We start from the raw sequence: 13,853 nt of genomic DNA, 5'->3' as shown, positions 1-13,853 counted from the left end.
CCACACCCTTTGATGATGCCTCATGTTGTCCTTGGATGTGGTAGGCTACTAGCCTGCTTGACACTTTTAGTTTTAATCTCAAAGTTCAGTTTGAAAAGATGTGAAGGATGCTGATCCTGTTTTACTCTTGGCCAATTACATCTTTCATTCTTTAATTTTCCTGATGCTTTCCTTACTTGGAGCTGCATACAATAGTCCCCCCTTACCCGCAGTTTTGCTCTCTGTGGTTTCAGTTACCCACAGTCAATTGAGATCCAAAAACATTACAGGTAAAGGATTCACTACTGTCTCGTTTTGGGCATCCATTGGATGTCTGGGGGGGTCTTTGGATTTCTATCATAATTCATAATCTCCTTATCACCCATTTGTGTGTACATGTCTATCTACAGAGACTTCTCTCCATGCATCTGATAAAGTAACCTCAAGTCCCTGAAAGCTGTATCTTCCATATATGAGCCTACCTATGACTTGAGATCTGCTGGGGGATACCTTCTCTCTCTCGCAGGTACATCTGGTGGAAACATGACAGGGCTTTTTTAGTGGCTGATATTATCAAACTCCCTTCCTAGAGAGGCTAGACTTAACATTCTTCTTAGGCGGGTAAAAACCTTCTTGTTTTGACAGAAGGAAAGGGCCTTTTATGTGCTCTGTTTTAGATATTTATTCGTCTTCTTTTTAACACTTTGTTTTCAACTACTTTAAATTTTATTGTAATTTAATTATATTTTTTACTTTTGTACAGTGTAATTGTTTAGATGTACAGTATCTGTTTCAAACCTTTGTAAGCCACCTTGAGTCCCAGCCTTTTTCCCCCCAGTTAGCCTCAAAGGTGCTAAATAATTTCTTTATACATATCTTTTTATACTGAAACAGACTAACATGGGCACTTTACAGACCTTCCTAACCCTAGTATGTGCCGAGCACGTACTTTTGGCGCGTGCGGAACGCGCCATGGTTGTCTTTTTGAATACTAATCTAAAAAGAGTTACAGAATTTTCTGATGGCAGTGAGAGGTTGCTACAATAGTAGATGATGGTGGTAGTAGTATTACTTTATTATTATTATTATTATTATTATTATTATTAACCTTTATTTATAAAGCGCTGTAAATTTACACAGTGCTGTACATACAATCTTTTAGTTAGATGGTTCCCTGCCCTCAGGCTTACAATCTAAAAAGACATGACACAAAAGGAGAAGGGAGTGGTGGTGGGGAATGGGATGAGGTCCAGCAGTTCTTCTCCACCTCCGAGGCCTGGACCAAGGCAGATGGACTGGAGGAAGGGCTTGGCTTCTTAATGTATGGTTAAAAGGAGGCTACTACTATTATTACTACTGTTGTTGTTGCACCCATTTTAAGTGTGTCATATTTACATGCCCCATAGAGACAGCATGGCATAGTGGTTTGAGTGTTGAACTACAACTCTGGAGACCAGTGTTTGAGTCCTATCTTGGCCGTGAAACCCACTGGGTGTCCTTGGGCAAGTTGCATCCTCTCAGCCTCAGGGGAAGGCAGTGGCAAACCTCTGAACAAATCTTGCCAAGAAAACTCCATGATAGGTTCGCCTTAGGATCTCCCTAAGTTGGAAATGACTTGAAGGCACATACCACACAGATACACACATATTTGCATTAGGTCTTCTTCACTTTTGTCATAATGCTAGAGTAATTAGATTAGACAATCTCATGTAAAACCAATCTGTTATTGGTTCATAGACTTACAATATAGCTTCGTATGATGGGTTCTCAAAGATAGTATGCAGTTCTTGAGAATGTTATTTTTCAGGCTACAGCACCCCAGGTCTTCCAGCTTAAATGGCAGTTGTAATACTGACTAAAGAATTCAGGAAGTTGCAGTCCAAAACACCCCCCCCAAAACCCCCAAAAATTTCAAACTCTGACAATACGCTATTGAATTCAATTGAAGTCAAGTAATATTTACTGGCTAAACTTATTTTCTGTTTTTCTTTTTCAAGGAGAATTTAGAGTGTCAATCAAACCACTTTCACCAAAAGAAGTAATTCAGATCTATGTCCCAAAGCTTTTGGATAGGAATGATGGCTCCTTTCTCATGAGATATCGATTATATACAAGTGTCAAGGAAGGGCTAAAGGTGGAGATTCTTTATGGAGATGCTCATGTAGCTCAGTCTCCCTATATCCTGAAAGGTAATTTTTTTTGTCGTCCCTCCCAAATTTTCCAGGGGTCCTGTCCTGCTGGACATTGCTCAGTTGACTTATGAAAAAAAATGCCATATTTTTATTTATTTATTTGTAAACTCACTGTTTGCGCAATATTGTGTGGTCATGTATAAATTAACAAATCTTAAGCTAACAACTTCCATTCTGAAAGGGTGGGAAAAAACCCAATCCCAAAACCCAAATTTTAAAAATAGTTCTCATTTTTTGCATCATGAGAAAGGAGAATCAGGAGTGAAGCTGGGTTTCTAGATGAAGTGCCTGGGTGGAGAAATTTACCCAAAATTTTGACTAGGGACCAAAAAATATTGGTTTTGCTGTTTTTTATAAGTGACACCATTTCACTACACAATTGTAGTTAATGGGACTTGACCATCCACTGATTGTGGTATCCACAGGAAGTCCTGGAACCAAACCTCAGCGGATACTAAGGGCTCACTGTATGCATCCAAATGTACATCCACCCCTACATTGACATGCACATTTGAATATACATCCCAGTTTGTGTTCCATTAAAAACAAAGCAGTTCTCATTTGCACATACAATTCTTTAGACAGCAAGAGCTGGGCAAGGCAGTCTACTTCTCCATATCATTGAATCAGGGCAGAGAAGGATTAGCCCCAACTATAAGGTAGCCAATATATTTATATTTTTGCTACCAAAGACTAGATGTATACAATAGTTTTGCAGTCTTGTATATAACTTTTTAAATTGTGTAACTATTTTTAAATGGTTTTTATTGTTCTCTTTTCTAAAGGTAGTGTAAAACAACATTAAAATAAAATAGGATTTTAAAAGGGGAAACATAATTTGAGGATGGTCTACAATAAAAAACAAAAATAATACAATTCAGAAACTGTACAACTTTTTTGTGAGTCTGTGTTGTGAGTAGCAATCAGTAGTTCAAAGCTAGCCCTTTTGCACATTGAGTAGGTGAGTTGGAAATTTTTACTTTTAGGCTCAAAAAGTAATTTTTCCAAGAGAAGCTGGATAACCTGTAATATTTACATTGAGTATAAGTGACCAACTCACTTAAATGCTAAACTGGGATTATGAAGATTAAGATAACATGGTTTAAAAAAGTCAATCGGTTTGTTTCAGGTTCATCTCCCTGATGTGGAATTTTATTTTAATGTTGCTGACTGGCCCATTGAACATCGGAAAGCAAATGACACCCCAGGCCCTGTACCTATCCTTTCACGGTGTGGGTCTGTGGATTCAGCTGACATAGTGCTTCCCACCTATGATATCACCCACTCAACCCTTGAAACTCTGCGTGGTGTCACAAATGACCTCCTGTCTATTCAAGGAAACACAGGTAAAAGGAGATCTGTTTCAGATGGCGAGGGAACAACTGCTGGAACAATGCTAATTGATGGAGTCAGAAGTATTCTACATACAGTGGTCCCTTCCCTTACTGGGGGGGGGGTCCATTCCAGACCCTCCCACATAAGGGAAAAAACATGTATGCTCAAGCACCATTGAAAACAATGGGGCTCATGCACATGGCACACCATTGCTTTTCCTGCAGCGTGGCTTCAGAGTAAGCTGAAAGTCGTGTATGGCACGCCCATGTATGGTGCAGGTGCACTGTACAAAAAGGGTTACAGATTGTAGATGTATACCATATATACTGTTTTATAAGTCAAAAAAAATCTATGCCTACAAATTGACTCCAAAATGCAGGGTTGACTTAGATATGGGTCAATAAGGTAATGCTGCTCAGAAACGTCCCAAAGGAAGCACCTCTGCACACTCCACTCTCCTGTCTAGACAGTGTGTTTGGAAAGAGCTGCTAAGGGAAAGGAGACTGCCTGTGTGTGTGTTTGCATGGTAATCAGGTTTTTTTAATAGAGACTTCTTGGTGGTTGCTCCCCAAGTTGTGGAATTATTTTCTCCGGGAAGTCTGTTTTGGCCCCTCCCTGCTGTCTTTCCATAAGCAGATAAGGACTTTTTTATTTATTTAAGGCAGTATTTGGTTTTTATATATTTATGGTGCTATTTGGTTGCAGAAGATGGAACTTTTGATGCTGGAGTATAACATCTTTTTTTAAAAAAATTGTTCCTTAAATGTCTTTTAATTCTGTTTTTGAATTTTTAACTTGGGCTTTTAAAATCAAAGTTCATTTTTGTTTTAACATTTGGACTAAGAAGGTTTTTAAAATGCTATTGTGTTTTTAAAATGTTGTATGTCACCTTGAATCCCATGTTGGAGAAAGGTGGTATACAAATTAAATAAATAAATATCTAGTACAAAATAATAAATCTGGAATTTCCTTGAGCTCTGCTTGCAAAACACTTTAGATACAACAATTCGGTGGAAGTGTTTTTCAAAGCAGAATAACTCCTGTTTTTCTCCTAACCTGTTTTGGAATTTTTGGTATACGGTAATCTCCACTGCAGAAATAATGCAGCTTGATATCATTTTAGCTGCCATGGCTCAGTGCTATGGAATTCTGGGATTTGTAGTTTTGTGAGATATCTAGCCTTCTCTGTCAGAGAGCATGGTGCCACAACAAACTACTAATCCCAGAATGACATAGGAAAGAGCTATGGCAGTTTAAGCAATGTCAAACTGCATTATTTTTGCAGTGCAGATCAGACCCTTATCAGCTAATTCCTTCAAATGTCAGTTCTATCTGTGAAACTGGAACCTTCCTTGCTTCCTAATGAATGTGCCATTTTTTAAAGGTTGAATCATTAACTTTTAAGGATTTCTGTGTTTTAACTGCCCCTCTTTGTTTCATTGTCAATTAATTCCAGGACCTGTCTGGGATAACAAAACCGAGCAAGGATTTTTCAGAGGTCGAGACAGCCGGGAAGAACGGCTTCAGCTTGTGAAGCTCTCCAAAGAAAACCCAGAACTTCTTGATGCTGGAATAACTGGTTATTTCTTTTTCAAAGAAAAGGAGAAAGAGCTGGGGAAAGCTCCACTGATGGGCTTCTTTGATTTCTTTAAGGTATACTACCTGTCTTATCCAGGCTTGTTAGCACCAAGATAAGATAAGACCCATTTCCTTCCTTCTTCCTTTCTTTAAGTTCTGTTTGAGGGCTGCTTCAGAGTTACAAAAATCCCTGTTAGGAAAATGCTTTTAATTTATACAGTACTTTAATGTAGAACCCCTGTTGCTATTGCTGTTATTGTTGTGTGTGACTTCAAGTCATTTCTGACTTATGACAACCTTGTCACGGAGTTTCCTTGGCAAGATTTGTTTGGAGGGGGTTTGTCTTTGCCTTTCTGTGAGGCTGAGAGAGTGTGACTTGCTTAAGGTCACCCAGTGGGTTGCTATGGCTGGACAGGAATTTGAAGCCTGGTCTCTAGAGTTGTAGTCCAACACTCCAACCACTACACCATGCTGGCTCTTGGAGCCCATACACTTGTGTATTTTACTGTATGCACCTGCCATGGAAATCAATAAGAATACAGTCTGCCCTCCCCATACATGGGGGATCCATTCCAGACCCTCCAGCGTATGGGGAAAAGAGCGTATGCTCAAGCCTCATAGAAAATAATGGGGTGCGTGCTCATGGCAGCGTGTGCTTGTGGCAGCACAGGTACACACCCCATTATTTTTGCTGGTGTTTGCCTTCCATGTAAGCTCAAACACGTGGAAGGCAAACCCGCCTATGGGGAGGGCTGACTGTACACCATAATGGAATCTGACAACAATTTAAGTGCTGTAGTTCCATCCTATAGAATCCTGGGATTTGTAGTTTAAGGTCTTTAGCCTGCTGCCAAAGTGTCCAGAATTATGTAGGATGGAGTCATGGCAGTTAGTGGTGTCAAGCTACATTATTTCTACACTGTAGATGCACCCTTAGAGTCAGTGCCTCATAAATTGCAATACAAGTAACTGACTCTTTTTTCAATGGCCTCTGAGTTATGGCTGTATATCCAGAATGGAAAGCTCACAGATACCCTGAAGAGTTTTAAGTGAACAAACAAGACACCAAGTTGGTTCAAGATATAAAAACAAAGGGGAGCTCTGGATTTTAAAAATGGATTAGATACCAGAGTAGAAGACAGAAAATGCCAGGAAGGAACATTTTGTGAACCAAGTGAGCCCTTGGCACTTTTCTGTAATGCATGCTATGCAATTTGTTCATGTTGAGTCCTATAAACAAAAGACAGGTCGTTCTGAACTTCAGGATAGTTATAGATTTCATAGGAACAAGAGTTTGGGGTATACTCAAGGATGGATGGAACAAAGAGTTCAATAGCTAGGAGGTGTCTAGTTACTTGATTCAGCATTATAAGAGCCATGCTTCCTTGAGATATTTGTGGAATTTTACTGAGAAAACAAATACTCTTGGGGGGGGGTTTTATATGATTTATCTTGCAGTGTGGATGATCAAGCTTATGTTTTTCACTACCTTTTTTACTGGTCAGCTTAAAATAGTAAGGGTACTATAGACCGGGGTATTGATGTAATAGGTGATATGCTTGTATCTTGAATGCCTAAACTTTGCACAGTGCAGTCCCAAACTTTTTAAATTAGATTACAGTAGAGGATACACAAGTCAATGAACGTCAGTTAGAGTAAAGACATAGTTTAACTTATGTAACTTACGAATATCAGGTTCCTCTTTTTCCTACCCACCATCAGGTTCCTACCCACGCAGCCTTTCTAAGAAGATAAGAAATATTAGATAAGAGGTGGGGGTGAAGTTAACAAAATGTTACAAAATATACAGAGTACATGGGAAGCAGATTTTACTGACATTCTGTACTGCCGGTAGATGTCTAGGGTTGCTGAGAGATGTTTTTCCATCAACGTCTACCTGAACCTTTCAAAGAGATACCCATCTTAGTGGCGAAACAGACTGCCCAAAAATGCCGGATTGGGGCTGCCATGGAGTCACAAACACGGCACACTGCAGCCGCAGTCCAACTATTTGCAGGCACAAAAAGAAGCAGCAGAAAGCCTCTCCTTTTTGAGCCAGCAAAAAGCCGGCTTTTCTGCTGCCGCCATGGCTTTGCACACTCTTGTGGTATGTGACGTCTAAATGCCACACTGCCAGAGTACTGTAAAGCAGCTGGATGTGTAAATAGCCTGGCGTTGTGAATGCTGGCTTGGAGGTGTGCGTCGTGCCTACGCTACACCTCCAAGCCACTGGGAAGCTGGTTTTTTTGCTGGTCTGTTCCAGACCGATGTCTGTGTCGGCACAAAATGGAAGGTGGAGTGGGTGGTTGGGAAATGAAAGAATGCAGCAGCACCTTTAAGACTAACTGGTTTGTTTCATCATGCAATTTCATGAATATCAATCCACTTCTTCAGGTGCACGTCTGCTGGATTCTTTCATTCATTTGCCACCACCCGTTTTACATTTTAACTTAAGATATCATGGACTGTAAATGGGACCTTGTGCATGAAAAAACATGAGCCAAAGGGTTTAACTTGTTCACTCCAATACTTCCCTTCATACACTGGGGCTTTGTTGATTTCCTCGTTTATTTGTATTTCCTCATGTCACATCACCAGCTGCTACTACAGTCTCCAGATTTTCAGGAATAGCTGGTCAGATGAGGTTGCTTATTGTGGTTTCAAGAAGAACTTGCAAATGCCTTCTTTTACATGCTGGGCATACCTTGTAGCACTTCAAATTCCAGCCACAGGCTGAAATAGAAAACAAAATCAAAAGAAAGCATAGACTAGAAAACAGGCATTCCTGTTGTTGTTATAGTTGTGTTTATTTTGGCCAAGATGCAGTTCTGAGAAAAAAAGGCATTTTGTTTACACTGTTTTCTTTCTTTTCCCTTCTTTTTCCATAGTACAAATATCAAGTGAATGTAGATGGCACAGTAGCAGCCTACATGTTCCCATACCTTTTATTGGGGGACAGTGTTGTAATCAAGCAATCTTCACCATATTATGAGCACTTCTATAAGGAGTTGGTGCCATGGCACCACTATGTCTCTGTTAAAAGAAATCTAGAAGACCTGCTAGAAAAGATAAAGTGGGCTAAGGTAATACCTGTCACTAAAGAAAAATTAAAATAAAATAACGCACAGTTTTCTGATTATTAGCTTTAGATTTGTGGAAACTGGAATACAGTTATCTCACTCCACCCTTGTAATGAGAGAAGACAGAAAGTGAGCAGTGAAAAACCTTCTTATCAGCCTGCTAACAGGACCAGATTTCAGCTTATTGTTGTTGTTTTGTGCCTTGAAGTCATTTCTGACTTATGGCAACTCTAAGGAGACCCTATCCTGGGGTTTTCTTGGCAAGTTTCTTCAGAGAGGGTGTGCCATTGCCTACTCTTTCATGAAAAGACAAACCCTGGAGGTGAAGACAGTGGAGTTCAGTGTTCCAACACTCTTGAGATATGATAAGTACCCAACAGAACCATAGAATAATAATATAATTTTCTGTTTCATTATTGGAGGTGTTTTACAGCTCTTTATCTCTTTATTTTCCCAGTTGTGTCCCAAGCTACACTGAAGCTTTAGATTTGGGGATGTCTTTCAAGAAAATTGCTACACTGCAATAATTCCATAGTCCATGAAACTGCCTTCCTAATGTATGCAAAAAACCGTATATCCTGCTAGTAGTGTCTCAAGAGCTTTTAAAAATATCAGTAGGATTGGAAATAATTTCATTAATTTATTTATTACATTTGTATGCTATCTTTCAAGACAGCTGTCACAACCTTAAAATACTTTCTGTGTGAAAATTCTTAAATTTTCCCCACTTGCTTTCCTACCTATTCTTTCTTTGTCTAAATATTTGTGAGTTAGGGCTAAAACAGACTGCAGAAATAATCCAGCTTGAAACTGCTTTAACTGCCCAGACTCAGTGCTAGAGGATTTTGGAAATGTAGTTTCTTGTGGCACCAGAGCTCTCTCACAGAGAAGGCTAAACGTCTCACAAAACTACAGTTTCCAGCTTTCCCTAGCATTGAGCCAGGGCAATTAAAGTGGTCTCAAAATGGATTATTTCTGCAGTATGTTTTGGCCCTCAATTCCCATTCCCTTCCATTGGGTTTACAATCTCATTCAAATACTTGTTCATAGTCTACTGTTTTTTTACTTATAGCAAACTAGTATTGGACATGAATAGTAATTTATTTGAATATTCAGTTTGTTTATCCATCAGTCAGTGCTTCCTCCACTGGGAGAAAACTAAAAGAGACTAAAAGATGAAAAGATATGTGTGCATATTGCTAAATATTGCAATTTCTAAAGTATGCATCCAGATCAAAACTTTAAACATTGCCTTGGAATTGCTTAGTATAAACAGATCCATGAGAATGCTGTTCTGTAACTTCTGAAATATTTCCTTGTATTACCAAGACATCTTTCATTAATCTTCGTAGTAAATAAATAGGTGGTGATTATATGGGTGGAAGAAGACAATTACAGGTGTGTTCTGAGTAACCTAATCTGCGTGAGAGATGTAAAACCTGTCTGTGCACTTAGTTGTAGCTTAGACAACAATGTAGCTCTCCCAAAGTTGTGAAATTTCCTTCCTTAATTGTGCCAAACTTCAACTGAAAATTCTGAGGTAGCTAATATCATTGAAGTTTTCAAAGATGGGAAGGTGACATTGTGGTATCTTGCAACAAATAGCATTTCTTCAGTTTCTCAAAATCTGAGTATCCCTCTTTTATTGTTTTGTTTTATATAAAAAGGAAATATGTAATATATATATATATTTCCTTTTTTTCAGGAAAATGATGAAGTAGTTAGAAAAATTGCTAAAGAAGGGCAGCTGGCTGCAAGAGAGCTACTGCAACCTCATCGGTTTTATTGCTACTATTTCAAAGTGTTCCAGGTGAGTCCAGACTTCAACCTAGATCTTATTGTTACTAACTGTACATTGTACTTTTCCTACCCTCTCCTCCATGACCCTTAACTGCTTTAATGATGTAATGGGTTGGCTGAGATGTTACAAAAACCATGGCTTTCAGTGACATGAACATGCTTTAGTAAACCATGGGTTTTATGAACTCCCTTCTTCTGTTGCTTCCTCTTTTGCATGGCAGAAGAGATTAGAAGCATCTATGTATAATCTTAAACTAACTGTGATTGTCTGTGACAATGAACTTGAAGAAAGCTGATAGGATGAAATTTGATGTATTTGAAATATGGACCTGGAAGAGAGTTCTATAGATACAAAGGAATGATCAAAAGACAAATGAATGAGTCTTAGAGCAAATCAAGTTTGAACTCTGACTGGAAGCCAGGATGACTAAACTGAGGCTGTTGTGCTGTCATGAGTTTTATTATGAGACAACTTAACTAATTGGAAAACATGCTAATGCTTGGTAAAGTGGAAGACAGTAGTAAAAGAGAGAAGATGGCACTACAAGTAGATTGACTCAATCAAGGTAGTCATGACCTTGGGTTTGCAAGACCTGCCCAAGGCAGTTAAAGACCAGGGCTCTTGGAGATCTCTCATTCATAGGATTACCGTAAGTCAAAATCAACTTGATAACATTTAACAGCAGCAGCAACAATCGGGATCTGAACCCATACTTTGGGTTGTTGTTGTTGTTGCTCTTCTTGTTGTTAATAATTATTATCCCACCTTTTTATCAGTTTGGGTCTCACAACAATTTGGGGCTTTCAAGAGACATATTTAAAATTCATAGCATCCAAAAGGTAAAAAATAAATTAAAATAAAATTTAAACACAGTTAAAACAAGCAGCCATCTTCCTTTTGGTGTGTTGACAGAAGCCATTCTGTCATTGGAACAACTTGATTCCTCTCAGAGTTTTTACAGTGTAATAAAATTGCTAAAAAGAGCACTGGGGAAGGTGTTATTGTTTTGAATAGCCTCCTTTTGCTTCAGTTCCTTTACAACACTATTTACATATTTCAGGAATATGCTGAACGCCAAACTATTAAACCTGAAATACGGGATGGGATGGAATTTGTACCTCAGCCTGATGACAGGACTTCATTATGTGACTGCCACAGGAAACAGTCTTCAAAGGATGAGCTATAAGTGTGATGAAAGGGATCAAGGACAATATTTTATAGATGTGATAAAATAAGACTTTCAGTGATATTTAAAGCTGAGAGATCTGGCATGAAAAAGAAATATTTTCAGTACAGTGATTACTCAGAACAAGTTAATTAAGTGGAATTTAACTCTCAGGTAAGCGTGTAGAGGATTGCAGCCTTAGATGCATTTCCTCATGATTCCTATGCAAAGTGCTATATGTGCCTTTTCCAAAACTGGCATAAAAGTTTTCAACTGGACTGTGTTCTCCTGACCCTTTTCTATGCATCACTTCCATGCGTTATTAATGTAGGTAATGGTAATATTTGCAAACCAATGGTAGATTGCAATGAGACTTACTATTGATCTACATAACTTTCTTTTCTTTTCTTTTTTTAAATATATAAAAACTTTATTAGCACATTGATTTACAAAGAAATTACAAATAGCCTGACAAAATACAAAAAAATGAAGATAGGTACAAGGAATTTTTTAAAACCACATAACATATACAAATAGATGTAAAAACCCAAACCCTCAAACATTTTCCCTCCCCTTCCCCCTTATTGACTCTCCATTCTGCACTGTCTGTGTTCTAACTATAACACCTAGCACACATTTTGTTGTACTGTATTGTGAAACACACAGAAAACAAAAAGTGATTGTAGTCTACACAACTGAAGTTACTGGCTTTATTGTGAAAAGTACTAGTGAAGCTGGGTATGACTGCAGATTTGTTTGGGTGAAGGTGTTTGTCTAATGAATTGATTGTAAGAAAGATAAAAGAGCTATATGTAACAAGTCACTAAAAATGAATCTGTCCATAGATATGAATGTGTTCATACAAAAATATCTCTCTGTAAGTTGAAAACTTTCTTAGAACAAAAAAGTGAAGCTAAAACCTGACAGTAAGTTTTATATATGCAAGGAATTTTGTATTGAGAGAGGAAATTCAAACATTGTGTCCCTTGCACCCTGCACACTGAAATCGTATAATGCAGCAGGTACATCGTAATTATGGAGTTTCACTCTAAGGATGAAGCACCTGCTCTGCAGGTAGCTTATATCAGTGTATAATTATATCTTGTGTAACATACAGGCTCTTGCATTCTATTTTGATGTAATGGAGAGCTTGAGGAAGTCCTTAGCCTAGACCTGTTAAGCAGCTGATGGTTTTTTTAGTATTCTGTTTTATGGGTTATTATTCTGACAATATAAGCTAGTTATATAAGGATATTTATCTCTTATATATCCTTATAGGATATATGGAGAATACCCACATTTCTCCCAATATTTGTTACTTCAAAATCTTTCATATTAGGCAAATATTTGTTATGTTTTGCAGACTATTCAAATAAAAATTCTGTGCTCTTTATATAGTCTGGTAGACTGGTGAAATCATAGTCTTACCAACTATGTATAAATCTCTCTGTCTATTTAAATATCTGTTGCATCTTGATTTCGAAACCTGTATGTACCCAAATGTTGCCTAACAGGATCTTTAAAGTAGGTCACTTCAAAGCACTGGCATATGTTATGAAGTTGTTGTATGATTCAACTCTTTTATCCCTGGCAGGATTAAATAATACAGGTCTGTCAAAACCTGAATGGAGCTCTGTTCCTGAATTCAGTCACAGCACCAATAAAGTTAACTGTTAATTCACAGGTACCAAATAATGTTTTTTCACCACTAAAAAAAAAGTTTTGAAGACCTATTAAATGACCCAAAATATTGCTTGTTTTCCAAACTAAAACCTCCATGCAAAGGACTCGATTGGTTGTCCCACTGATTTCAGTTTAACAGTACAATTTTATCCATGCTTATTCAGAAGTAAATCCCACTCTATTCAGTGAAGCTTATTCTGAGGTAAGTGTGTATGACTGCAGAAAAGTCTCATCAACCTTTTTCTGAAATCATTTACCATGCTTTCTGCTACAATACAACTTTAGCCCAACTTACAGGATAAACAGTAAAGATTGAGCTTCAGTAAAATAGTTTCTAAAAAGTTATTTGGATTATTTCAAACAATTTTGTTGTATTCAAAAAAGGAGATCTACAGACTACACAAATAGCATCGTTGAGATCAATAGTTTACATTTTTATCATATTTCTCATGTTTAGTCCATTTATGACTTATTCAAAGGTTTTTTAGATCTATACAGCAGAACAAGAACATTTGGAATACTGACATTTTCCTGTTAACTTATTTATGTTTATAGCTCCTCGCTTTACTATCTAGCTTACTTGCTGTTCACCGCTATGATCTTTGGAATAGCTGTATATAAATAAAACAAATTATTATTAAATTACTATCTCAACATTTTAAATTCTCTGAAGCAAATTATTTGGGAAAGTATTTTTTAAAACTTATTCAGTGAGTTACTTTCTTTATTCCTGTGTGTACGTGTGTTGTGTGCCTTCAAGTAGTTCCTGATGTATGGAAACCCTAAGGAGAACCAATCACAGGGTTTTCTTGGCAAGGTTTGTTCAGAGGGGGCTTGCCATTGTCATCCTCTGAGGCTGAGAGAGTATGACTTGCTCAAGATGATCAAGTGGGCTTCATGACCAAGCTGGGAATCGAACCCTGGTCTCAAGTGTCGTATAGTCTAGCACTCAAACCATTACACCACACTGGCTCTCTCTCTGTTACCAAGCACTATAAAAGGCACTGAACAATGTAAAAGAAAAAGTAACAGAGCCCAGC

The 13,853-nt window shown here is 37.9% G+C and overlaps 1 protein-coding gene across 1 annotated transcript in view; it reads left to right on the top strand.

Moving 5' to 3' along the window:
• The window catches only part of POGLUT3 (protein O-glucosyltransferase 3), a 29,891-nt gene extending 16,415 nt beyond the window's left edge, over positions 1-13,476 (top strand). Inside the window, exons 2-5 of the mRNA XM_042460433.1 lie at positions 4,963-5,159; positions 7,973-8,167; positions 9,870-9,974; positions 11,026-13,476. Coding sequence (XP_042316367.1) covers positions 5,136-5,159; positions 7,973-8,167; positions 9,870-9,974; positions 11,026-11,151 — 450 coding nt within the window. The 5' untranslated portion in view covers positions 4,963-5,135 and the 3' untranslated portion in view covers positions 11,152-13,476. The remainder of the gene's footprint in view (positions 1-4,962; positions 5,160-7,972; positions 8,168-9,869; positions 9,975-11,025) is intronic.
• The last annotated feature ends 377 nt before the right edge of the window (positions 13,477-13,853 follow it).

Source organism: Sceloporus undulatus, chromosome 3 (genome assembly GCF_019175285.1).
Source record: "Sceloporus undulatus isolate JIND9_A2432 ecotype Alabama chromosome 3, SceUnd_v1.1, whole genome shotgun sequence".
NCBI classification, from domain to species: domain Eukaryota; kingdom Metazoa; phylum Chordata; class Lepidosauria; order Squamata; family Phrynosomatidae; genus Sceloporus; species Sceloporus undulatus.
The sequence above is the reverse complement of the archived record's forward strand: the minus strand, read 5'-3'. Positions and strand labels throughout refer to the sequence as shown.